General features: G+C 43.0%; 1 protein-coding gene across 2 annotated transcripts in view; it reads right to left on the bottom strand.

The window, feature by feature from the left end:
- Positions 1 to 24848, bottom strand: part of KCNIP1 (potassium voltage-gated channel interacting protein 1) — a 223315-nt gene that overhangs the window by 130504 nt on the left and 67963 nt on the right. Inside the window, exon 1 of one of the 2 annotated variants that reach the window (XM_079319431.1) lies at positions 15413 to 15935. The exons of the other annotated variant lie outside the window; for it this stretch is intronic. Coding sequence (XP_079175557.1) covers positions 15413 to 15473 — 61 coding nt within the window. The 5' untranslated portion in view covers positions 15474 to 15935. Of the gene's footprint in view, positions 1 to 15412; positions 15936 to 24848 lie in introns of those variants that run through there. 2 annotated transcript variants of the gene reach the window in all.

The raw sequence follows: 24848 nt of genomic DNA, 5'->3' as shown, positions 1-24848 counted from the left end.
GAGAAACATTCTGGGACTCAACATGCTGTTTCAGCAGTCCACAGCCCACATCTTCATGGACAGTGGCATAACACTGTCATCCTCTACAACATCCAGAGATGTCTACTTTGGTTATTTCTTGCTCTGTGAGAAAATGTGTGAGCTTTGACAGCTGAAGTATCTGTCTCAGTTTTATTGTCACCGAGGTTTCCTCAGCTCCCTGTATTTTGCTGTTTTTCTAGCTGGGCAAGGGGATGGTGCTGCACACACTGCACATCAAGCTAAGCAAGGCACAACTTTCAGGTGTACATGTCTGAAGCTTCATTGTTGACTAACAACCAAGCTCATCCTGAGCATGGTGCACAGGAAGGGAATGAACCAGAAGCACAGCATAGGAGGGAGCTCAGCCCTGCTACCCCAACAAGCCCTCACAGACTCAAGTCACCTTTGAGACTCTGGACAAGAAGAAAAAGAGATTAAAAGAGATGCATTTGGAGGACACATGGAGGTGGTTGAACTGAGGAGGAATATTTAGTGTTCACACTTTTGTGTTGCCAGTCATACAGCATCTAAGAACTAAGAGCAATCACTCTGCTTATGCTTGCACACGGATAGATGGAAAGTATCACTCTCTAAAGTTTCCACCTAACCCATTCCAGCACAGCTACAAGGGAATGATGCCTGATGCTTCTCCAGCTTTCAGCCAAACCACACAAAGACTTCAGTAACACTCTGAGTGCAAAGCGAATCTCCCTTCTTCCTGCTTTCAGAGACCATCTCCTGCCATCCTCAGGTGCTAATTATGGTAATAGATAAGACTCAGTAGTTTGTGATGCAATTTAACTACTCCAAATAAGATACAGAAGTCAGCCCCACAGTTACTAGTGGCCCAAAGCGAAGGAGTTGGATGACAAGGAATTTTATAGTAGCCTAACAATGGGCTGTACAGCATGAGGTGTTTTTCCCCCTATGTATTACAGACACACTTAACTATCAAGCCATGGAAAAGAGATTAGCAGGGAGGAGGAGCACAGATAATTTCTGTGTCCAGACAGCTGATGCTGTGGAGCTCCTGCTGTGATCAGTCACTGCCCCCACCTGTCCTGTCTCACAGGGCTTGTGACAATAATAGACCTCAAGGTTTCCAAGATCCTAACTCTCTGTTTATATAGGGGCAATATTATAGCCCAGGCTTCATCACTGCTGCCCCAGAGAGTTCCTCACCTCTGGTTCATGAGGCCAAGCACTAAGAATAAGGCAGCACAAGTAATGAGAAAAGCAAAAGGCTACCAAATGGGTGACTTTCTCCTACAAGTGAAAACGAAACCTCAGAGCAGCTGCACAATACTTTATTAGGACTGATCCAAAAACTCACACTGACGGCTCTGGCACCTGTCCTACCTGCTTGCATGCCTCCTTTGACAGAAGCAAATTGTTCCCCCAGCTTTTCTTGACCAAGCTGACAGACCTTTGGATTCCCTTTGCCATCTTGATAACATTATCTGCTTTCCTCTATTTTTATTATTATAACCAAATAACTCTTCCCGTGACTAAGATTGGGGAACAAGCAGAAACAAGCAGAAATATGTTGGTATGTTGAAATATATGCCATTTTTAAAAGAAAAAAGTTTTGCTTCTTCTATGGAGTAATTCTGCCTGTGTCCACAGAAAAATACTAAACTGGCTTGTGTGCCACTTGTTTGCTATACTATGCTTAAACTTACAAACACACATAAACCCTGGTGAGGTAATCTGAGTGTCCTAGAAAGAGATTAATATCACCTAAGAAAATATACATGTGGGCCTGACACTGACTTCTATACTCATTCACAGAGATGCAGTTCTTTTGCAATGGATGTTCATGACCCCTTCCTCATTCTGTCCTAACCTCTTATTGTGTTCCTAAAGATTGTACCAGTCCACTCTGAGGACACACAGGGCTGTAATTTGGACTGGAACTTCCTGGTCACCTTCTCATCTCAGTCCCAGTCCCCACCAGGTTTCTTGAGACAGGTTTGTGCTGGGCATGACAGTACAAGAGTGAAAAAAATCGTTTTGCTGGGGGCAAAACCCTCATTCACTTCTGTCTTCTTTTTTTTTTTAGCTTGTCCCTGAAGTTTAAGAAGTGGTGAAACAGTGGGAATAGACCATCATACGAAGTAAGACTGGGACTAGACTTTGGGCTTTTTGTTGAGAGAGCTTAAAAAAGTAAACTTTCATCTTTTAAAGGCTTAACGTCTTGAGTTCAGGCAAAATCTAATCTGCTTATTTGAAAAGATGAAAAGAGAAAGTGAAATACTCCAAGACAGGATGAGCACTTATGAGCCTGGGTAGCTGCAAAATTTTCTCAGTATTAATCACTCCTATTTCTGCCATGCTTGACTAAAGGAAAAAAGAAAAAGCTACAAACTGGGATAAATATTAAAACCATTTGTCACCACAAAGGCTATATTACAGATAGACAACATCCTTGGATGAAGGCAATAAAGGATTTTGAAACAAAACAAAAAACTTGCTGTTCACTCTATAAATTTATGACCTTAATTCAATAATCCTCTCTATAAAGTAAGTGGTGCAGTTTCTCAGCAGCATACAAATGGTTTTCTGAACTGGATGTGCAATGATTTCACCAAATTCAGAGTGGTACCAGGGCACACAATTCACCCCAGGATCCCAAGGCCATTACAAGCAGGGATGGTAGTTACAGCCTCAAGCAATGCTGTTGCTTTGCCTAAAATGAAATTACATATGCATTCGTAGTCTGGCAAGGAACAAGAAGAGATGCGTGCACATACATCCTGTCCTTTGGGACACCTACAGCACACTGCTCACAGCTGCTATGGACTCGGATATAGGAGAACTGAGTTAGAATCTAGGACACAGTCTACAGCATATAACAAAACTATTAGTTAATCTTTGGCAATGACTGCATTTGGCACAAACCACATGAGCACAGCAGAACAGCTGTTGGTACAAGACCTCCACACAGGCTCAAAAGCAGTGGGAAAACCCAGTGGTTTTGTGTGTTTGCCCATAGAGCAAACTGCAGCCCCGCTGTGACCACGCCTGCAACAATGGGATGAGGAGCACAAACCTCCTTCCCATGGAGGCAAGGGAGAACAGAGCAGGACTGAGAGCTACACTAGGAACTGTGTACGAGTTCAAAGAGGCAGGGCAGGAGCCCTGTCAGCATCCTCTTGCAGAAGATGGTTAGATACTTGGCAAATTCCAAAGAGATTTTGTTTAGTGATTTAATGGCTTCTTTTTAACATAATTTGTCCAGTCAATGGCTAAACTTCTACAGCCTTATGCAGGGAATCTACTAAACACACGCTCTGGAAGCACTTGCCAGACACTTTGGAAAAGCAGCAGCACCAAACTCCTCTGGCTTCCACCGGACCTGGTGAATGCGAGAGGTGCAGTTGGAAAGTTTCTCTGAGGAACACCAACCTGCACTTCATACAGCACAGCTGCCTTTAGGAGCCACAATCTCACTGCTGAACTTCACTCTGAATATCTACTGCTGCTGGATTTAATTACTCCAATCCAACACTTAACAAAATTATTTGCTTCTCACTTTCCAGAACAATGGTTTCCTCCCACTTTTCTATGAGAAAACAATCCAAACTATTGCTGCTGACCATAAAGCTAATACTTACAGATAATTACCAAAATATTTTAAATTTTGTAAATACCTTAGTAAAAGATGACATTTACAGATAAATTTACAACATAAGATGTGAGCCACAACAGACAAAATTCCTTGGAGAGCCGATATCTACAGATATTTAAATCACTGTGTAAATCATATAGACACCGCATATGCAGAATCTCTTTTAACATAGCTGATGTGATGATTTTCATGCAGAAACAAATGGATACACCAGAGCAATTCCTCTTCAACTGTGCACAGGTGCCAAGGATGATGTTGGGTGATTTATTAACCCACACACTTGCTAAAACTCTTTCAGAAGACAGTACCAGTTTGTGCTGGCCACACTTTATGTTTTCTTTAGGAAATTAAATGTGTCTTTCAGAAAACTACCTTTTGTGGAAAAAAACCATTCAGGATTCAAAAGGTTTCAATCAAGAGTAAACTTGGATTCTTCTTTTTGTTCTCTTTTCCACCAGGGGTAGGATCTATCAAAACATATTTTGTGTTTCACACCAAATACAATATCAGTTGTAATAAAAAAATAATTTATCTCCAAAGTTTCATCATATTTGTTAAAGTCTCTATCTCTTTTGGCACCTTTTTTTTGGTGATCTGTATTAATACTTCAAAAGGACAAAGCCCTGTCCTACTTCTGCCTGCCACCCTTGCACAGAAAGACACGTCCTATTCGGTTTTAAAGGAAGCTGCGGACGCTGCTCAAGAGGAAGCTCTTAAGCAAAGTACATTTCTACTCAGAGCCCAAGGCACACACCACCCGCTGTTACACAAGCCTCTCCCTTGCTTCCAACGTCTACATTGTTTCAACAACTCAGAAAAATCAGATGTGTGGGGCCCTCCGCCCTCCTCGGGCGCAGGAACATCAACCTCTGCCCGAGCCGCGGCCAACGAGGCGCAGCCGCTCCGGCACCGCCGGGCGAGACAGCGCAGCCCAGCCCGGCCCGCAGGGAGCCCGCGCTTCCGCTCCCGGACCGGGTTACACGGGCACCAAAGGAACCGGGTGACACCGGCACCAAAGGAACCGGGTGACACCGGCACCGAAGGAACCGAGTTACACCGGCACCAAAGGAACCGGGTGACACCGGCACCGAAGGAACCGAGTTACACCGGCACCAAAGGAACTGGGTTACACTGGCACCAAAGGAGCCGGGTGACACCGGCACCGAAGGAACCGGGTTACACTGGCACCAAAGGAGCCGGGTGACACCGGCACCAAAGGAGCCGGCTTACACCGGCACCAAAGGAACTGGGTTACATTGGCACCGAAGGAGCCGGGTTACACCGGCACCGAAGGAACCGGGTTACACCGGCACCAAAGGAACCGGGTTACACGGGCACCAAAGGCACTGGGTTACACTGGCACCAATGGAACCGGGTTACATGGGCACCAGCGGAACTGGCTTACACCGGCACCAAAGGAGCCGGGTAACACAGGCACCAAGGGGAGCGAGATCCTGGCCATTTACCTCGTGTTCTTCTGCTCTCTGCCCTCCTGCATTACAGAGGTGTGCAACTCCAGAATAAATGGGATGGGACTCCCTGGAGAGAACAGCGTTGGCGGCAAAGCCAGCCCCAAACTTTCCAGGCTGAATTGAGCTCGACAAGATTTGTGAAATATCTGTGCAATTAGTTCATGCTTCAGACTTTCCTCCCGGAGGTCAGAGGATGCTGCAGGGTAAACACTTTTCTAATACCTGCTGAAGTTCAAAAACTGGGGCTTAGGGAAACAAGACGTGGCAGATTTGAGATGTTTGAATCTAGAATCCTAGATATGTCCCAGCTGGAGAGCAAGGAGATTTGGGGAGCTGGCTTTACAAATCCACATGCTATTTTATGAGGGCGCCTAATTAGTGTGCTGCAAAAATAAAGCTATCCACCAGTATTCCTTGCATTGCCATGTGTCAGCAGGTTAGCACTCAAGACTGTTTAACTGATAAATTCCTTCCGTAATGTGAACATTACAGTGAAAATCATCAGGAGCTAGTAACACAAGTGATTTTCCTCATATCTGTGAGCAGTTTCATTCTGTAAAATATCTCCTTTCCTTTCATAGTCCAATAAACATCTCTAGGATGGAAGCAAAAGGCAGGTGAAAACTTATCTCTGGTTTTGAGACTGGATTTATTACAGAATTTAAAATCTCTACCCCTGTTCCTCTAAATTTGCTTTAATTCTGCAAAGATCTTACTTATGCTTAGATTCTCTGCTTCAAAAGCTTCTCAAGCCTGTAGAGACTCCAGGCATGTGCAACTCAGCTGCATGATCCAGAACTGGCTTGTCCCAGAAAAGTGTATGCATGAAATAAAGAATCAAACAGTTAGAAAAAACATTTTGCCTCCATTTTCTGAAATGTCTACAGTGACAATAGAAGTAGTTAAAGAGATCATTTGGCAGTGTCACCACATTTATGTGGACCATGAAATGTAATTCAGTTCAAGGCTCTCTTACTAGGACAAGAAACATTCAGTTAACAAATGTGTTGCTCTTGGGAACCAGGCTTAGAAACCACCCTAATATTGTCTTTGTTAGAATTTAAGTCATATTCTGCTGTCTTCTCTCTTCTGAATACCTGCTGCAGGTACCTTCACACCACACTTCAAAGCAAAAAAATGATTAAAATACAAAATGTCTGAAAGATCAGACTCATAATTAGGGAAACAGAAGAAAATAGAAAAATACACATTACTTTGCCCTTAACAAATATTAACTTGTTTGATGTAACCTCAACCTGATGAAGAAAAGGCACCATTGCCCTGAATCATAATAATTTACAGATTTCAAAGCACATGCAGGATTTAAAGGCATGAAGATTTGTTGCAGTTACTGCTGATACCTGTTCATTCTGTACAGGACCTTACGTAAACACGCACAGACTCCTCAGGAAGGTGATGATGATTTCCATGCACACACATCCCAGCCTAGCTCTGCACAGTTCCACTTTCCTCTGCCCACCCTGGCACCAGGCAAAGAACACTCTCCAACATTCCCACTTCTGGATGATCACACATGTTCTCATTGGAGCCCTAGGACCACTGTCCACAAACCATTACTGATCTCAAAACAACTCCTACCTCATGGTTTCTGTGCTATCTGACACTGCAAAAGCACAACATGAATGAGGATGTCTTAGCTATGCCCTCCACTCTCCTAAATCCCACTTGATTGGGAGCTACTCATATGCTTACAAATTACGAACAAACTGAATCACAACAAGCAGGCTAGTGACAAGCAATTAAGTTTGCAAAACTCTACATCTCCAAGCTATCACACAAAACAGGCAGCAAGTTGATGAGGATGCCCAAAGCACCAAGCAGCTTGGCAGCATTATGGTCCCCAACCTGCAGCTGCAAATACAGAGCGCAGGTACTGGTGAAGATGCAGACCTGGCATTTCTACCAGCTCACAGGAAAAACCAAACTCAGATCTTCTGCAGCATCGTACCCACAGTCCTATCTCAGCAGTTTTTAATTTACAAGGAAATGAAGCTTTTAAACAGATTGCTCTATATTCATGGCTAACAGGACAGAAACATTAAGTAAATGAATTTTATTGTTTGGGCATCTGCAAGAGGAAGCCTCTCTTCAGGTGGAACAGGGAGAGGATCAAAGGTGTGTTCAATTGCTTTGATTTCTATCAGGAATTCAGTAGGGTTTGAAACTTTCTTGCAGGCGAAGACACTACCAGATGTGAAATGTCCCCTTGTATTTATTTAATTATTTAAATTATTATTTCCACACAGAATTCAGGCATATAAAGTGAAAAATACAGGGTCTGATTATAAACTCTACTGACATTTTAGGGCACTGGTCTCCAAACAGGAGCATGTCCCTCTGGAAGGCCAGGTGCTACAAAGGGGAGCAGCAAAGCTGCATCTGCGCTTTGCAGCCTTGCAGCCCATGAGCTCAGCCTCAGCTCTGCAACACCCTAGCAGCTGGCAGCCTAGTTTTGGTACAGATAGAGGTTAAGAATTTTTACCAGGTCATTGCCTCCATCAATATTTCCAGGCAGCAGCTCATAAAGGGACAATTTGTGCTAATACAAACAATGGCAAGAGCCATAATGAAATTCATTCCAAGTCTAGGCATTTCCACAGTTTCCAAAAACACCTCACAAATTCCATGGGGTAAAGAAAAGTTTCAGGCTTGAACCAAAGTTTTAATCTAGCAACTTTGTAGGTTTTACAAACCAGCAGCACACACAACATGAGAATGCACTTGCTCGAACAGATACAGCCCTACCCATGTTTATCCTCCACATCATTCACCTGGACATGATTGTGCTGTGAGTGACACACAGGATGACACAGTGATCTCTCCTTGCATTGCTCAGCAGCCACAGCAACCAACACCTGAGTAAAGTGCACACAGCACACTTCTCTCCTGCACCAGATAAGCTTTTGAACTGTGAGTACTTCATCTCCATTAATAATGATAGAGGAAAGAGAAAATACAATATAATCTGCAATGAATACAAATGTAGTCATGTAAAGTGCTATAGCTGATGGCATTGCCCAGAAAACACCTTATTAGAAAATTCCTTTCTTTTTACTTCATACTTTCCTGGAGGGCTGCAGTGAGCCCAGTGCTCAGTTGAAGGGGTGATTAGAAACAATGGGGCTCAGCTTTAATGTCCATAGCCCCTGCCAAGCAGAGGATACCAAATTTCTAATATAAATAGCCCCTTCTGATACCTTAAAGCCATGGAAATGAAAGGGCATTTTCCTGAAAGATCAGTCTCTGGTTGACTTTCTGTCCCAGTACCAAATCTGTCTGCATGCAGGCCCAGCTGCTGCCTACACAACCAGGACAGGACCTTGTGGGATCAGATTTCCTTTGCAAAACTGCACATGCTTACCTGTAGCCATTGTTAAGTACATTAGAATGACCACCCAGGCAGAATTTCCTCATGCCCTTAATGTGGCTCTCCCCAGTTGTCTGCAGCCTGGCTAATTCCATGTGCACAAGAGTGCAAATGAGACCTTCTGTCAGCTCCCATGCTAAAATACTGGCTAAAACAAACACCATGTTGCAGGGATTCCGCTCCACACAAGGACATGCCTTAAGTTCCAGTATCACAGTTTGGGGTCATGTTTGACACTCCCAGTGAAGTATGTAAACCAGTGTGCCAATTCAATTACGCTGGCTTATTAGGATTAGTAGGCAACAATCCTCCCTGCGCTGACACAGAAGATTCCTGCTTCCCAGTTTTAATTTTCATGCATTGCTCCCAATTCAAATGGCAACATGATCAACAAGTCCTTTGAACTGTGTGAATTAGGAAGGCAAAGGGGTGCTGATGGTCCCCACTGAACCACAAGGCTCACCTGCATGGAATGAAAGAGGTTCCCTAAAGGAAATTGTCCTTTCCCACAGATGTTTGCTGGCTCCCAGGATTTTGCAGCTGGAGAGCTAACAGCATCATCTTTTTTACATGGCTGTGTGTACCCCACAGGGAGAAACCCTCAGCTCATGCAGTTTGATGTGCTAAATCAGGGGCCTTGCCTGATTATGAAAAAATCTATGGGGCTGACATGCAGGATCATTCACCAGAATAGAGCAGCAGCAGCCTGGGAAAACATACCTCGGAGCTTGGTCCTGAGCTGCAGACAGCAAAGTTAGAACAGTTGTCAAAACATTTGAGCTGTGCTTCTAAAACCATGCTCTAACTAGGTAAATCTTGTAAATGTGACTTGTTTCATCCATATTTTCCTGTGTATAAATTTGACAGGCAGAAGCTTTTATTTTGTCAGAGCACTAAAAGCCCCTGATGTTCAGCACTGATCTCTGGCAGGCAGTAATTCAGCTCCCCCCTCCCAGTGACACTCTCCTGTTCCACTAAGGAGCCCGCAGTAAAACAATGCTCACAGGTTTCCTAGAAACCTGCCTCCAGCAGCACATGTATCCTCACAGCCTTGTTCTCCATTAGCTGCTCTCAACCACAATATAAAATGTGCTGTGTCTACTGGCTTTTACAGACTGCAGCTGTGAATATTCTACAGAAATTTGGGCACTGGTTGGGCACTTCCCAACCTGCCACCTACAGAAGAAGTTTGGGAGAGAAGGGTTTTTGCGGAGCAAGAGAAAAGCAAACATTGGTTTGTGTGTGTGAAGAGCTGTAGTTGTTGAATATGTCAAGAAAGTAATGTTTGGATTGAGGAAAGCCAAACACATGTAGTGGAGCTGTATCAGGAAAGAATGGCTCTGTTACCCTTTCCATGTTTTCCTTAAAACATCCTGGTACCAGAGCCAGGCCAGCTCCCTTCCTGCCTGCAAGCACCAGCTCAGCCCCCCAGACAAATCTGCTGCCCCACAGCTGCCTGCTAGCACACAGCCCTCCCCTGCCTCCTCCAAACCCCCTAACTGTGAACCTCTAATCAGTTGTACTGCACTTTGTTCAAACGCTTCAGAGCCTCTCTGCACTGAGCAGGGCTGGCAGAAGTGAGGTAGAGATGAACTGGCCACTATCTGTATCCTTTTCAGTCTGGACAAACATCACCTGACAGTGACACAGATTGGAGACATCTGGACACAGCTGCCTTCAGTTTTGACTTGCCTATTTTGAAAACATGCATGTAGTTTACACTTTTAATATATTTTTTTAATTTGTTAAGTACGATCCATCTTATAATAACATTTACTCCCCTTCTCTCTGGCATCTCAAACAAATAAACGGAGAAAAATTAAATACCTTTCTTGGAATACTAAATATATTTTGAAAAAAATGCTGCTGTGCTACCACGCAGCTGTTACCTGCATTTCCTAGTTGATGCCCAAGGCCATTGGGGCCCTTCCTGCAGGGATGGTTATGAGGTGCTTAGAGCACTCTGCACCTGCTGGAAAATGCCTCTCAGAGAGATGCAGAAGGTTCTTACCTTATAAATAGCCATGGAGTGGGCAGCAACAGGACATAGAGACCCTGAGCAGGTACTCAAACTTTCTGCATCTCTGTGCCATGACAGTCTCTGGGTAATGCAGAAAGAAACAAGAGAATGGGAGCTGTCAAAGATTTTCTTTTGCTACTGTATGTAGCGGGCAAAGTAAATATTGAGGCAGCTTCCCTGCTCAAATATATCATCTTCATTCCATGGCTGTACTAAGTTTGAAAAGGGCCCGTTCCTTGAAACATGACTGAATCATTTTTTCCCCTTTTGAGCAGGGAAGCAGGTTGTTCTAGCACAGGGAACTGAAAGGGCACAGCCATGACCCAGCAACCTTAGGAACTCAGGGAAATCTGATGTTCTTATGAAGACTGTGAAGTCAAGCAGAGCTGGTTTCCTGGTAAGTAAACCACTTGAAAATACAGCTGGTCAGGCACAAAACCTGATCATTCTGGACAATAAGCCATTTCAAAAGAAAGTCTAGAAATTACTCACTGTAAAAATCACACAACTGACATTTTAAGCAAAGTGAATTTCTGGTATTAGCTCTAGCAAAATTAAACAACTGTGCCAGAGACTTCTCTTACTAGTCTTGCTTTGGGTGGTCTTGGATCAAAACATGGTTACTCACATTTAAGAAACTCATTTTACCAACTGAAAATGGTGCTGCTGCTGGCAGGGTCAGAGACTGTAGATCTAATCCAAACAAGACTCAGGTATTGAGAAATATGGGGTTATATTTCACTTTTTACTGGGGGAGGTAGGGGTAAGGGCACATTTAGAGAACAAACAAAAGAACTTGGTAAAAAGAATTTGGTACAGAAAGCAGTACTAGAAATTCAAAACGAGAAACTCCCCCTGCTTTAGCAATCTGCTAATCCAAACGTTTCCATGGCAAATATGAAAATGGATTATTCTAGCCACAAATTTGGTCATGACTGGATGCAGGCTGTAAAGACATTTTAAAAAATCTCTATTTCTTCATCTAGTTGAAATCAGAGGCATTTGTGTGCACATTATATGCTGTGCTGGCCCTCTGCTTTTTAGTGCTGTGGTTTTGATGGGGTTATTTCCCCTCATCTATTGACTTATTGCTTATGTTTGCAGCAGAATATACAAGCAGCTTGATAGTCTCAAGCCCCTCTCAACCATCTGTCTAAGCACTAACAACTAATGTACTAAAAAGAGGACCAAACAGTCAGCTTTGATAGCATTTGGTTCATAATGAGCTTTGAGTGATACTTCCTGATGCCAATACCTCAAGTCCTTGTATCTTCAGGATTTTCGAAGTGACAGTAATACCAGAACAAGAGGGTAAATAAGGTCGGATGGGACTTCCAGTTCCCTCTTCAAGGCAGGGTTAACTATGGCTCAAGACTGTATTCACTTGGGTTTTGAGTACCTCCTAGCTTGGAGAATCCACAGTCCCTCTGTGGAGTCTGTTCCAGTGTTCAGTGACCTTCAAAGTAATCTTTTTTTCCTTATGCTCAAGCGGAATTTCTTTTATTTCAGTTTGTGCCCATTGCCCCCTGGCACCAGAAAGAAGAGCCTGGCTCCATCACCTCTGCTCCTCCCCTCCTCAGGTATTCATAAACCCTAATTAAGACTTTCCTGACTCTGCTGCAGTCTGGACAATCCCAGCTCTCTCAACCTTTCCCTGTATGTCAAATGCTCCAATTGCTTCATATTCATCAGGGTCCGTCAGCAGACTCAGCTTAGTAGGTCCTCATCTCTTCCATCCTGGGAAGTCCAGCACCAGACACAGCACTGTAGATGTCTCACCAGTGCTACACAGAGAAGGAGCATCACCTCCCTCAGTCTGCTGGAGAAGCTCTGCCAAGCACAGCCCAGCAGACCACCAGCCACCTTTGCTGCTGGCTCAGCTTGTCCCCAGCACCTCAGCCAGTCTCCACCAGCATCCCAGGAACGCTGGTCTGACATATGAGCAAAGTGAATGTGGTAGAAAGAGGTACTATCTTTTAGTAGGTCAACTCAGAATGCTGGAAAAGACAGACAAGTATCCCAACAGGAGACAATTCCTAATGAAATGTACAAATAATCAGTGGAACTGCCCCAAGACACTCCCAAAGCAAACAGCACAAAACTCACTGACTGTCTGGGGACACTTCAGTGAACAGGGAAAGCTTCTGCAGCATTACTGACAGTACTGCAAGTCTAAGAAACAAAAATCTTTATCCTGCAGGACAGGGCATGCAAGTCCTAACTGCCCAATTATATTGGATTAAGTTTTCACATTTAAGGCAAGCAAATGATATCCTCCTGTACAAACACACAATGTTGTCCTCTCTCAGAGACAAGGGCTCATACTTGATGGACCACTGCTCTCCACTTGACAACTCCTATGTCACTCCTGCCTTTATTGATTCAGGCTCCCCATTTTCATTAGAACAAGCAATTTAATCTTGTATTCTTGAACAGTGCTAATATGTCCTCTCCAGCCTTGCTGCTCAGAGCTGGAATAATCAAACCAGCCCTAGTCCCACTGCCAACACCTCAAGCATGTCCACAAGCAGGACATGAGGGTGAGCAGCACACGCAGAGCTGCATCACATGCTGAAGTGGGAAGGGTTCAGCATGGGCCACAAGCACCCAGTCTGCCCTGACCCACCATGGGCTTCCTGATATTAACACATCCCTGGAACCTCCTCACTTTAGACATGACCAGTTTATTTTACCTATTCTTGAAACAATGCCTGTTTTTTGCTTTTACTTTATTACACCAGAGAATCAGAGCTTCAGACACGGGTGTGAGCTGCTCTACTTGGAGGAGCACATACTAGCATGAGAGAGTATTTGTAGAGGTGTTGATCTAGCCCTGTCACAACTATTTTTCCAGGCCCTTGTATTACTGTAGCAGCACCCAGGCACCACTAGCCAGCTGCTCTCTGGCAGAGAAACCCCCATATCAAGCTGCACCAACGGCCACTCAACAAACATGGGGACAAATGATCCTTTCTCTCTGCTCAACACTTGGGCAAGCACAGCCAGACTCTTGGGCCCGATTTTGGATTCCCTAGACCAAGACAGACCGAAATGCTAGAGCGTGGTTGGGTAGAGGCCACCAGGAGGGTTGAGGACTGGAGGAAATGCTGAGGGAACATGCAGGGAGCACCAAGGAGTCGGTCCTTCACACAGCAATGATTGACTATTTAACTCCCAAAGAACAATTTCAGATTGCATTCAAGCCCAGCACACATTAGCGTTTCACTGCTCACAAGGTGAAGTGCTAACAGTCAGTGTAAAACACACCAGCAAACCACACAGATAACACATCAGAGCCAAGAGGACATAACTCTGGGAACACAGGTTTTGATAAATACAGCTGAACCACCACTGCCAGCATGCATCAGCAGGATCGAATTCCATTGTAAAGGTTAAAATGTGTGACCATATCCTGGATTTTTACCGCAGGTGACTGCCAATAAAAAGCAATGGCTTGCATCCATTAGAATGCAGAGCCAATCACAAGACAACAAAGTCATAGAAAATAGGTATGTTCAGCCACAAATTATCTACATTTCATGGAAATCAGTCCCAGGTTCCTGGCAGGTGGAAAAGACACTCTGTGGTGTCACAGCAGCCACCATGCCCAGCACATCCTGTTCAGTTCTTGTGTACTTCAGCGCCTAAACACAAGTCTCCCAGCTTCAGGTGTCACTCAGTGCTTAGACAATTACACAGCTATTCTTACATTTAAAGTAATATCATACATGTCCCAAACAACTGCACAGTCATGGGGGCATTACAATAACACAGAAAGGTGAACTGTAAACCATATACACACACTCTAACATAAAATGTTACCCTACAGGTATCAGCAACACAGACTTTTACTCTTGCTCACAAACTTGCCACAAACAAATCTCCTCACAGCCCTTGCCCTCTTCTTTTGCATGATTAATTGATTTTTGATATTTCCTAAGACAGTCTTCAACTTAAATTGCAAGTAAATCCATACCAGCTTGCAGTTCAAAAGCATATATACGAACAGTGCAACAGATCCAGTGGAAACAGAGACCCCAAGAGACTGTGTAATGCAGAGGTTCTGGCAGGGAATATTTCTAAATAGCACAAACATTGCTGAAGTTATAGAGCCTTTCCTTTTGTTTTCTAAACACTACTCATTCTGTAAGGCATGGATATGCCCCTGACAGTGCTTTCAACTTTCTGCTCAGCAACACCCTGCAATTTCTGAATTAACCCTGTAAAAAATTGAGCAAGGCTTAAATACTACACAAACCAAACCTCCTGAAAAATCAGCAGTTATAGGCAATCTTTATGGATTTAAGGATTAAAATCCCTGGAATTGCTGCCTACTTTCTCATTTTTCATGATCTTCTGCTTCTCTCCTTCTTTACAAAAACATCCTAATTTTTCCCCCCCCTTGTTAATCTTTATAAAACACACATCATTAGTACTGCACATTTGGTGTTGGATTACTGAATCTAACAATCCTTCCTGAGACAGGAACACAAAGGTATTGGGAAAAATTTGCTGTATATCTGGATTTTATTCCCTCTTCAAAGGGTTTTACAGCATGGGATTTAGAAATAAACAGGTCTCTTCTGCAAGCGTTATGCATATGAAGCCACTGAGTTTCTCCTCCTCACACATGCCTGCATGAAAGATTACAGTATTTCAGATTCTTTTCAACCCCCAAGCCCCTCCACAGCAATTTCCTCATGCCCACATGTTTTCTCCACCACCTAGCATCCCACTCTCCTCTGCAAATTACCCCTCACAAAAACATTGCCAGGTTACTTGCAAGTGGCACATATTCATTTTCTCCTCCCTTCCCCATGCAAATGTCTCCCACAGCAAATTAACCAAAGGGACAGGAAAAACATAACAGGAGGTCTTACCTTTTGATGGTCTTCTTTGTTTCGTTTGTAGAGAAGAGAACGTACCCATGACAGCACCCATTGCAAAAGCTACTCGTGAGTTTTTGAGGAGGATTTATTTTGGCTGGGATTTTTTTTATTCCTCTTACCCACCCCTCCCCTGGCAGTGAACAAAATCTATGTGAAATGCCCCCAAGAACAAAACAAAACAGAGGAAGTCCAGATAAGAAAGGAAAGAAGGAAGGAGGAGGGAAAAAGCAAAGCACTGCAGCTCGGCATTCAGCAAGCGTTAAGCTTTGAGGGGTTTTTTTTAAGTCAACACACATGCACTGACTCACAGCCGGCTGCACTGTTATTATTCAAAACAGCTCCCCATCAAAATTTAAATGCTAGGTAGATTCCCTCAGACCAGAGCTGGCAGCAGATGCATCAAAATATTTACTGGAGCACAGCCACATAAACACACAGGCTAATTCTTCCTCCCGTTCCCTTATGGCTCTAACCAGCAGCCTGTAGGTCTAGCGAGGGAGCATCAGTGCAGCTCTTCCAGTGAATACTAAACTGGAGTCCTGTAGGCACGCTGAGGGTCTCAGGAGGAAGCCAGGGCTTTGGGCTGGATACCAACTCGGAATGAATGGAAATCTTCTGAGTGGGAAGCAATAGTGAGCAAGGCATCAAAGCCCCAGCTGCGCGGGCTGTGTGCTCCTGCTAATTAAGAGTCTCACAGAAAGGTAGAAAGCAGCAATCTACAACAGTCTTCTCAAGCAGAAAAGAATAGAGGAAAATTACTAAGTGCAGAAGGGGGAAACAAAATTTCACCATAATCCTTTTCCTGCATATCTTTTCTCATACACTAGAAAGACATGCAAGACAATGAACTTATTTTTATGCCAAGTATGTACATGCACATTCTTTTCAGGGATACTAAAACAAAAAACTTTTGAAGCAAAATTCTACAAATATCAAGTGACTAGGAGGAGGTAGAGCAATTCTCAGCATTTCATTCAGTTCTGGCATATTTCAAAAAAATCAGCTAGATGTCTGGTTATGTTTCCTCAGAAGGTGAAATAGCAAGTGCTTGGGTACAGAAGGAGTTAAATACACTGAGGCAGGTCTCAGAACCCAAATTAATTTGATACTTACACACGATGACTGAGATTAGAGCAGCATCTGTGTAAATACTGTATTTTTTAGAAGAAATTCACCACAGAACAAAGCACGCTCTCTCACCAAGTTTTTTCAGTTTTCCTCACCTTTTGCTGTAGATTTCCTCAGATGCAGATCCCAGCTCTCCAAATGCTGGTGTCCCTGGAGGTACAACCCTGCCTTACCTGCTGCTCACCCACTGCCAGCATCTGTCTTTGCACGCACAGGCATATTTGCATCCTTAGTGTATACCAGCAAAGAGCTTCCCCTTAGTTTCTAGCTGCAGGAGGCATTGCACAAAATAATTTATTTTTTCTCGTTTTATAGCTCAGAACACATAATTTGAACTTTTTGTGATGAACGCCTGGGGTGAAAGTACTATTTAAATACCCAAGTCCTGAAATGAAACACACCAGTTTGCAGGGAATTGCCCAAAACTGGGGGCACTTTGTCATAGTGGAAGGAGCCTGTCCTGGCTCGTGCAACAGTTCATGTCTTCCATCCAGCCCCCATTCCTTCCCCCCAGGTTGGCCACAGCTGGGGTCCCACTGTCCCTGCTTCTCTAGCCATCCAGTTCCAGATGGGGATGCCACAGACTATGTTGATCTGCACCAGGCACTGAACAACTGTGTGAGACTCTTAAGCTTTCTTAAAATTCAAACATTTATTTTATTAATATTTTATTTGCATTTACAGAACCAAGTATTACACAGGCTACAGTGCACATGTGGCAAATCACTATTCTTGGGACTCATGCATTCAACAAAGGCTGGAGGATGACACTGGCGGTAGCCAATGTCTCCAAGATGTTGGAGTCTTCAATCTAGGCAAACTGCCACTAGCAGAAATCAAGCATCACCAAGGTGTAACGCCTCAAACAACTGGGTTGATGAGGTTTTCAAAAGGGCATATGGTTATTCATATACGCTGAGTTAGACACAGAGAAGTGCTGACAAGATATTCTCAAGAGATCAAAACAACAAAAAAGATCTTCACTGGCAGCTTCCGAAATTTGAGTAACTCTGGTGAAAGACTTAGTGCAACACTCAATTAATACGAAATGCTTTGCATAGAATTAACTAAACCCATTCAATGTGGCAAACTTTAAGCTTGTCTGATTCTAAATTACTCAAAAAATCTAAGAGCAGGGAATTAGGAGAAAGAGAGAAAGACGAAGAGGTATAGAAAAAGGCATGTACAGCTACCAGCTCCTGGGTTCCAGTGGTGTGCCGATAGAAATTCCAAGAGGAGGTAGGGTCAAGACATATGAGTGCCTTATGCTCTTTGTCCTTAAAATACCCCTCGGCCCTTCCCCCAAGTGGGGCTTCTGATCATTTGGCTGCTCAGGAGCTGTGCTAGTGGCTCCAGGGGTTGGGTGTGGGGCATTGCACCCTGTGTACCATGGACTGGCAGCCACTGCCAGTACAGAGCAGGGCACTGCCTGACCTGCCCCTGCACACATGTATCCCAAAATGTCTTCAGACATCACTCTTTCCAGTCTCTCACACAAGGCCACCAGCCACCTATTTCATCAAGTGTCCCACCTACACATCTTTGAAATATCTCCAGCAATGGTGACCATCCCACTACCCTGGGCAGCCTGTGCCAGCGCTTGACCATCCTTTTGGTGAAGGAATTTTCCTTAATACCTAACCTACAGCTCCCCTTGAGGCCAATTCTTCTTGTTACTTGGAATAAGAGACAGACCCCCCCAGCCTACAAACTCCTTACATCAAAAAATACCTTGAAATTAGCTGGCTTCAAGATTCCTTTTGACATCAGTTGGATCTCAGCCATGCAGAAAGAGCTCAGTCTGGGAGTGACAGATCAGGTTGTCCATATGGTGAGATAGCCAAGAAGAAAGTAATTTGGGAAGACAGAACTGCACCCTGATGCTGCACTGTTGTTTCCTTGAAACAGTATGGCATATGAGCACAAAGGAATAATGTAAATATTCAGTTTTCTCTGAAACTTGAAAGAAATAAAAGGTCTGTCTTGGCTGAAAATCAGTATTTACAGGTCCCTAAGAAACCATGGGGATAAGCGGCTACACATTTTTATTTGTATGACTCAATTATACAAAAATGAGGACAAGAGGAGGGACCATGTCTGCATCTAGGCAGATGAGCACAGAATTCCATATCCCTCGCTCAAAAAGCAGACATTTTCTTTCACAGCTGAAAGCCAAGACCTCAAAGGAACAGAGGCATTGTAAGCACTAAAAAACTAGAGTATGTGCCACAGCAGACAGAAATTCGCTTTCCTCAAAAGATGATAATTCAAATGTATCTACCTAGGAGAGAACACTTTAAGATGTAACAAGTGCTGGTGGACATCCTTTATCTGAGGAGGTGAATATTTTTCAGAGTATTTCCTTTAGAGATAAGAAGTTGCCTGAGCTCTGACTGTGATGATGAAACGCACAGCTGTAGTATGTGGGTACTTAAGTCAGCATCCTGTATAAGAGATGGTAAAAGAGGACCAAAAGTACATCAGGGATGTACTAATGCTCTGCCTGTAACCTGTCTGCAGTAAATTCAGAGTTTGGTTTCAACACAAAGGTGCATCTCATTACAATAGCATCAGTCTAGCAGATCACCCAGCAGTAGTTTGTTATTGTGAATTGAACTATACAACATCTTTGCGGGAGGGAGCAGACTTTGTGCAGAGTGAACATAAACAGGCTTTGAAGTTCAGATGTGGCACCTGCCCTGAATATCCAACCAAAACCAGACTGTACCTGATACCTTGCTACAGCAATTCCACACATTAGGAAGGGCAGTTGTTTATCACTATCTATGCAAACATGGAAAATTCCACCATCCCTACGGAAACCACAAGGTCTGGGGCACCTCTGCCAGCAGTCAGTACACTAAAGTCATTCACCAAATTAAAACAAAGACTAAATTGTAGCATAAAGCTCACCACCATAGCATATAGATACAAGTAATGCAAATTAAGTGGGGCTGGGGATGACTGAGAAAGTAGCATAATAGTGTGATCTACAAACTGAAACCTCCTTTCCATGAGAACCATGGGACAAAATAAGGTTTGTTCTACACCTGTTTCACAAAAATAAATAATTTCAGGTAGCTCCCAAGCTGATAAAATCACTGACATTTCAAATAAATGTTTTCAGGACTTATGAAATCCTGAAATCTTAATGGGAGCCAAATCCAACCTTCCTCCAACTAAAGGAAAACAGCATTATTTTTGGTAAAAAAGATTTAGAAAAAAAAAAATCTGTTTCTTATGCCAATTTTTATCTAGATTCAGCTGCATTCCTACATGGCAGAACTATGCAGAGCTATAATGATATGATGTGAAAAATACACTGTTAAGACACTTAAAAATCTTGACAAATATGGAAATTTCTGCATTTTGCTAAGAATCACCTCTTTTGGGGAATAACTGCAGCATCTCTGTAATGAGTCTCTAAGCAGTACCAGTGAGTATTTCCATCTCTAAGTCCATCTTAACTTCATTTTTGTTTGAGAATTCACATTAAGGTCACAGCAACTGAAGAATGCTTCCAATAAAAGGGATATATGCTACTCCTCTCTTGCTAGCTGGTGGACTGAATTACTACTGTTACAATTATATAACAACTTTCATCCTGCTGCTGAAGTGCTCCCCAAATCACATTCTTCGTACCAGATACTTTCAAATTCTGTTCAATACACCAATCCAGATATCCTCTGGAGTTAACAACTAATTAAAAATACTCCATTTCAAGATGTACCAATGCAAGGCTGGAGACAGCCCTGAGACATATTGTGGCACTACTTCATTAATGTGTGAAATAACCCCAACTAAAGCAAACAGCTGCATATATTCATGTCAGAACATCTGCATTACTTTTAATTTACTCATTTGACTATATTCTCAAGACTGAGCAACAACTTTTTGTAATACATCACCTTCAAAGTGCAAGTTCTAGACCAGGTTGGATGGAGCTTGGGAGCAACCTATCTAGTGAAAGGTGTCCCAGCCCATGACAGGGTGTAGGAACAAGTCGCTCTTTAAGGTCCCTTCCAATCCAAACCTTCTACAGACAATGATTCTGTGAGTTGAACAAGCCATCTTTATCTCGGCACAGAAGTGCTGACCGGGTAGCACCTGCTGTGCTACCGGAGCCAAACCCCCAGATGCAGGCAGGAGCAGCTCAGCACCCACTTCAGGGAGCTCTGCTAATTCCACATACACACAGAGGTCAGTCAAATGTTCCCACATCTCATGCACAGTCCCCAAACAGATATATATGGACAAAAGAAACAAAATCCATCTCAGGTCTATTGAGCACTTTTCACACATGTGGAAATGTATTGGTTTTGCTTTTTTCCCCTCTATCAGCACCCACAACATATTTCGAGGAGTCCAAGAAGTTGAGTCATACTTAGATTAGTGCAAGTAGTATACAAATTCTGCTGCTTGCTACAGGAAACTCATTTTGACCCATAGACCACACAGACACCGAGACAGGGCATTTATCTTCCAGCTATCTACCACAACAATCACAGGGTTTCCAGCTGCTGTTTGACCTGTTTGGATTTCTGGCAGGGTTTTACTCATACACTGGAAAATGGGTGATGGATTAACGTTCTATAGACCCCTCCTCTGTAAAACTGCTAACTGCTGCTAACCTGCAGAGTGGGAATCTTTTGATCTTTGCAGAGGAGCAGGGTGTCACTGGGGTGCCTCTCAGGGAAAGAAAAACTACAGAAACGACTGCCATACCATGGAGCCCACATTAGCTACCTAGACAACTACAGACTGGCAGTTTTTGAATGAAGCTAATTAATAACTTCTCAGGAGTTACATGCAGATCAGTAAATTCCAGTCAGCTCTTGTTTTTTCTTCAGATTCCCTCCAGTTGGCTTCCACAGCAGACTTACTCATTGGTTTAGATTTCATTTTTGCCAAAGCAACAACAGCAAAAAATTAATAGCCAGTTTACATGAAACAAATTTTCTGCAATCCTCTCTTATGAAGATTGTCAGCAAGATTTCATTAATCCAGTGGAAAAAACCCTGAAAACAGCCTGGATTAGTTTACATGATTCAGGTTGGCTCAGAGGTGGGCAGAGGGCTCTGCAGGGCTCGAGGGCAGAGGAGCACCTTCCAGTGCTGCTCTGCCTCTACCTTTACCCTCCCCAATTTACAGAAGCCCCTGGACACAGCAACCCACTCCCCAGCACAGCCACAAATGGCAAGTAAGTTGTGTATGAACAGGGGCACAGAAAGACAGGCAGATGTCAGGTTTAACCTAAAGCTGCAAACCTAACTTGACAAACACAGAACAGAGCTGTCCATGAAACCATTTTCCCCTATGAAATTCAGGCTCTGGTACCATTTCAAAACCTAAAAAACATGTTATTTTCTCTTTAACAAGTCTAAATGAGAGAGACAAATACTTCCCTGACCTTTCACATGAAAAATAAAAAACCCTCCAAATGCACTGAACAACACCAGACAGAAAAAATGGGAATGAAGATTCACTGCTTCTGATCTTTGTGGAAACACTTGCTTCACTTCTGCAAAATACAGAAGAGTAAAAACACACAAATAATGTTATTTGTCCCTGCTGTGGCTATTTAAATCTACAGCTCGCCTGATCTCTTACAATAAATCATTTGCTGGAGTGCACTGACCTTTCCCAGCCTTCTAGTATGGGTCTTGCAATCTAAACAAAACAGTGTCCTGCAATAACTAGGAGTTGTTGCCAATGACTTAGGAAGAGATGGAAATAACAGGAGTGAAAAGAAAAGAAACACCTGTTTCAGCAGCACAAGCCCTACTCTACCAGGTTAAATTCTGAGTAGAGTCACAATGACAATTTCAAAAATAGCTGAAATTTGAGAAAGTGTTACACAAAAAAAAAAAAAAAAAAAAAAAAAAAAAAAAGAGCATATTCTCTACTTTTTGGGCACAAATTTTTAAAATTCACTTAAATACACATTACTGGGAACAAAGTTATTTTTCCTGAGCCTCCTGATTATTTTTTTCCTTGCTGCCATTTACCTAAAGATTCAGATTCCAAATTGAAATTTAGATTGTATTATGTCACACCCTTCAGATGTGCCTGAACACATGTATTGCCATTGTTCTAGAAACTGGACATAGCTGAACACGTGTCCATGCAGCTGCAGGCTCATCTCGTAAGCAGAGCTCTGGCACAGCTGCTGCAGCTCAAGGCAGTGAGCAGAGCACAGCAATGTCACACGGCTGCGTGTTCCCAGCACTGCCCACCATCCCTGTAGAACTCAGCTCCTAGCCCAAAAGGCCAGAAGGGACTGCTTTTCAGTTCAAGCCCAGAGTCTGAACACTGAACAGATCCCATATGCACTTCTTCCTGCTCTGAGCTGATATCAAAGATGGGCTTGTGCCAGGGCTAAGCCTGACCTATGCTGGAATTCTCCATTTGAAATAAGAGCCAAATCAAAAGGGGCTTTGCCACTCATCTCTGATTCACAAGTCGGCTTCGTGGGATAGATGTTATAAAGCTACATCTTAATTCATTTTGCAGCAGCAGGAAAAAAATAAAATTAAAAGTATTCCTGATAATTTCATTTATTTGTACCTTGGAAAATACATAAACCTTTCTGCCAGTAAATCCATGCTTCTTAGAGATCTACTCAATCTACAGCACCAGAACTTGTGTTTTGGTTGTTATAGACCCATTCAAAAGCAATTTCTTCATTGTTTCTTTATTACAATTATTTTTCATACCTTCCTGTCACAGGCAAAAAAGCTGTGCCTAGCATTTAAATTACAACATTCAACAACCTTGTTTATGCAAATTGATACTTAATATATGAACAGGGCATGGATTAACATAAGTATTCACACATGAAAACATGTGGTTCAGACAGCAGCAAAGGAGAACAGTGGCAGCATTTGCAATTAAAATTGTTCCACCAGTACACCAAATCCAACATTAGTAATATTTTTAAAGGAATGCCATATATAAAATATGTCATGTCATAGATAAACCTGAGAAGGCACTGACTGCTTTGGTGACAAGCAACAAATATCTCCACTGGATGACTAAATTGCAGAGATTCATGACAAGAGCAGAGGACTAACTACTGCTGAGAAAAGCTGTTTTTCACAAAGAGCTTAGATGCCCTGACTCTGCAAGATGCTCAACACAGATCAAAAGCTGGGAATGGAAGGGGTACTGCTCTAGAAAACAAACTCCATAAGCAAGCCAACCATTATAAGCAGCAAACTTGAAACAATTTTACATAAATTCTATTTGTAGATAAATACTCTCTATTTCACATGCACCAATACCAAATCTTTCCTCCTTCACTTAATCAGCATCCAGATGTCTGACACTAGCTTTATCTTGGGCTTAATCTAGAGGATGGGGTGTAATGGTACCTCAAATCCATATTGCCAGTGTTCACTGTGACTCAGTTGCACCCTGGGTCCAAGCTCAGACAGCAGTGAAACTGGAATTCAACAGGTTCCAAAGCAGCTGAAGGAAGGAACACAGGGCTGAGCTGTAGAGCACCACATGGGACGATGAGAAAGGTAAACAATACAACTGAGAGGTTTTGCCACAGCCAGGCTCTGCCTTTAGTCTCACAATCAGCTTTGCCTACAAATGTAAAAACACATGAAACACTGAATTAGGCTGCAGAGAGTGAGCACACATGCAGTCAGAGAAAAATCTTACTTTTTTCCTAAATTATTTGATCTTTGGCCCACTTAATGTTAATAAAGCATCACTTCACCACAGCTGTCTTCCTGGAAGACTGGGAGGCATCACAGGTTCATTACATTTTGGCTGATCTTGAAGGAACAAAATTCCATTCAGCATTTCCTCTCCTCCTCATGGCAGGTTTCTCTCAAGGTGGTATCTGACCACCACCTTGCTAAGTGAGCACGAGCACTGAGGCTGAGAACTCATCAAATCTGAGAAATCTGCTGCTTTTTGTCAATAAATTGCTTCTTGAAGTCCTGCTGAATTTTTCAGTGAACTCTTGTTCTTTCAGTGCCTGAAAAAAAAAATTCAAGCTTTTAAACTTTTTCTTCAGTATTTTCTCCCTTCAACTTTGCTTTGCAGCTTTCTCCTACACTGCACTCAGTCTTGCTTTTTGATCTTCTGATTCTTTTTATAATTGCATCTGATAAGCCTTCACTCACCCAAACCTTCTCAAAGGTCTCTTGGGAGGCTGAATTTGAAGGATTGCCAGGCAGAAACATCACTTTCCAGTGAATATAGCCTTGACCAGCAGTAAAGTTGTAACAGCCCATGTTTTCCAGCCCGACTGCATATGTAACTAAATTTTCACTCTCACTTT

The sequence above is a fragment of the Erithacus rubecula genome (genome assembly GCF_903797595.1).
Source record: "Erithacus rubecula genome assembly, chromosome: 16".
NCBI classification, from domain to species: Eukaryota; Metazoa; Chordata; class Aves; order Passeriformes; family Muscicapidae; genus Erithacus; species Erithacus rubecula.
Note: the sequence above shows the minus strand (reverse complement) of the source record. Positions and strands in the feature narration are given on the sequence as shown.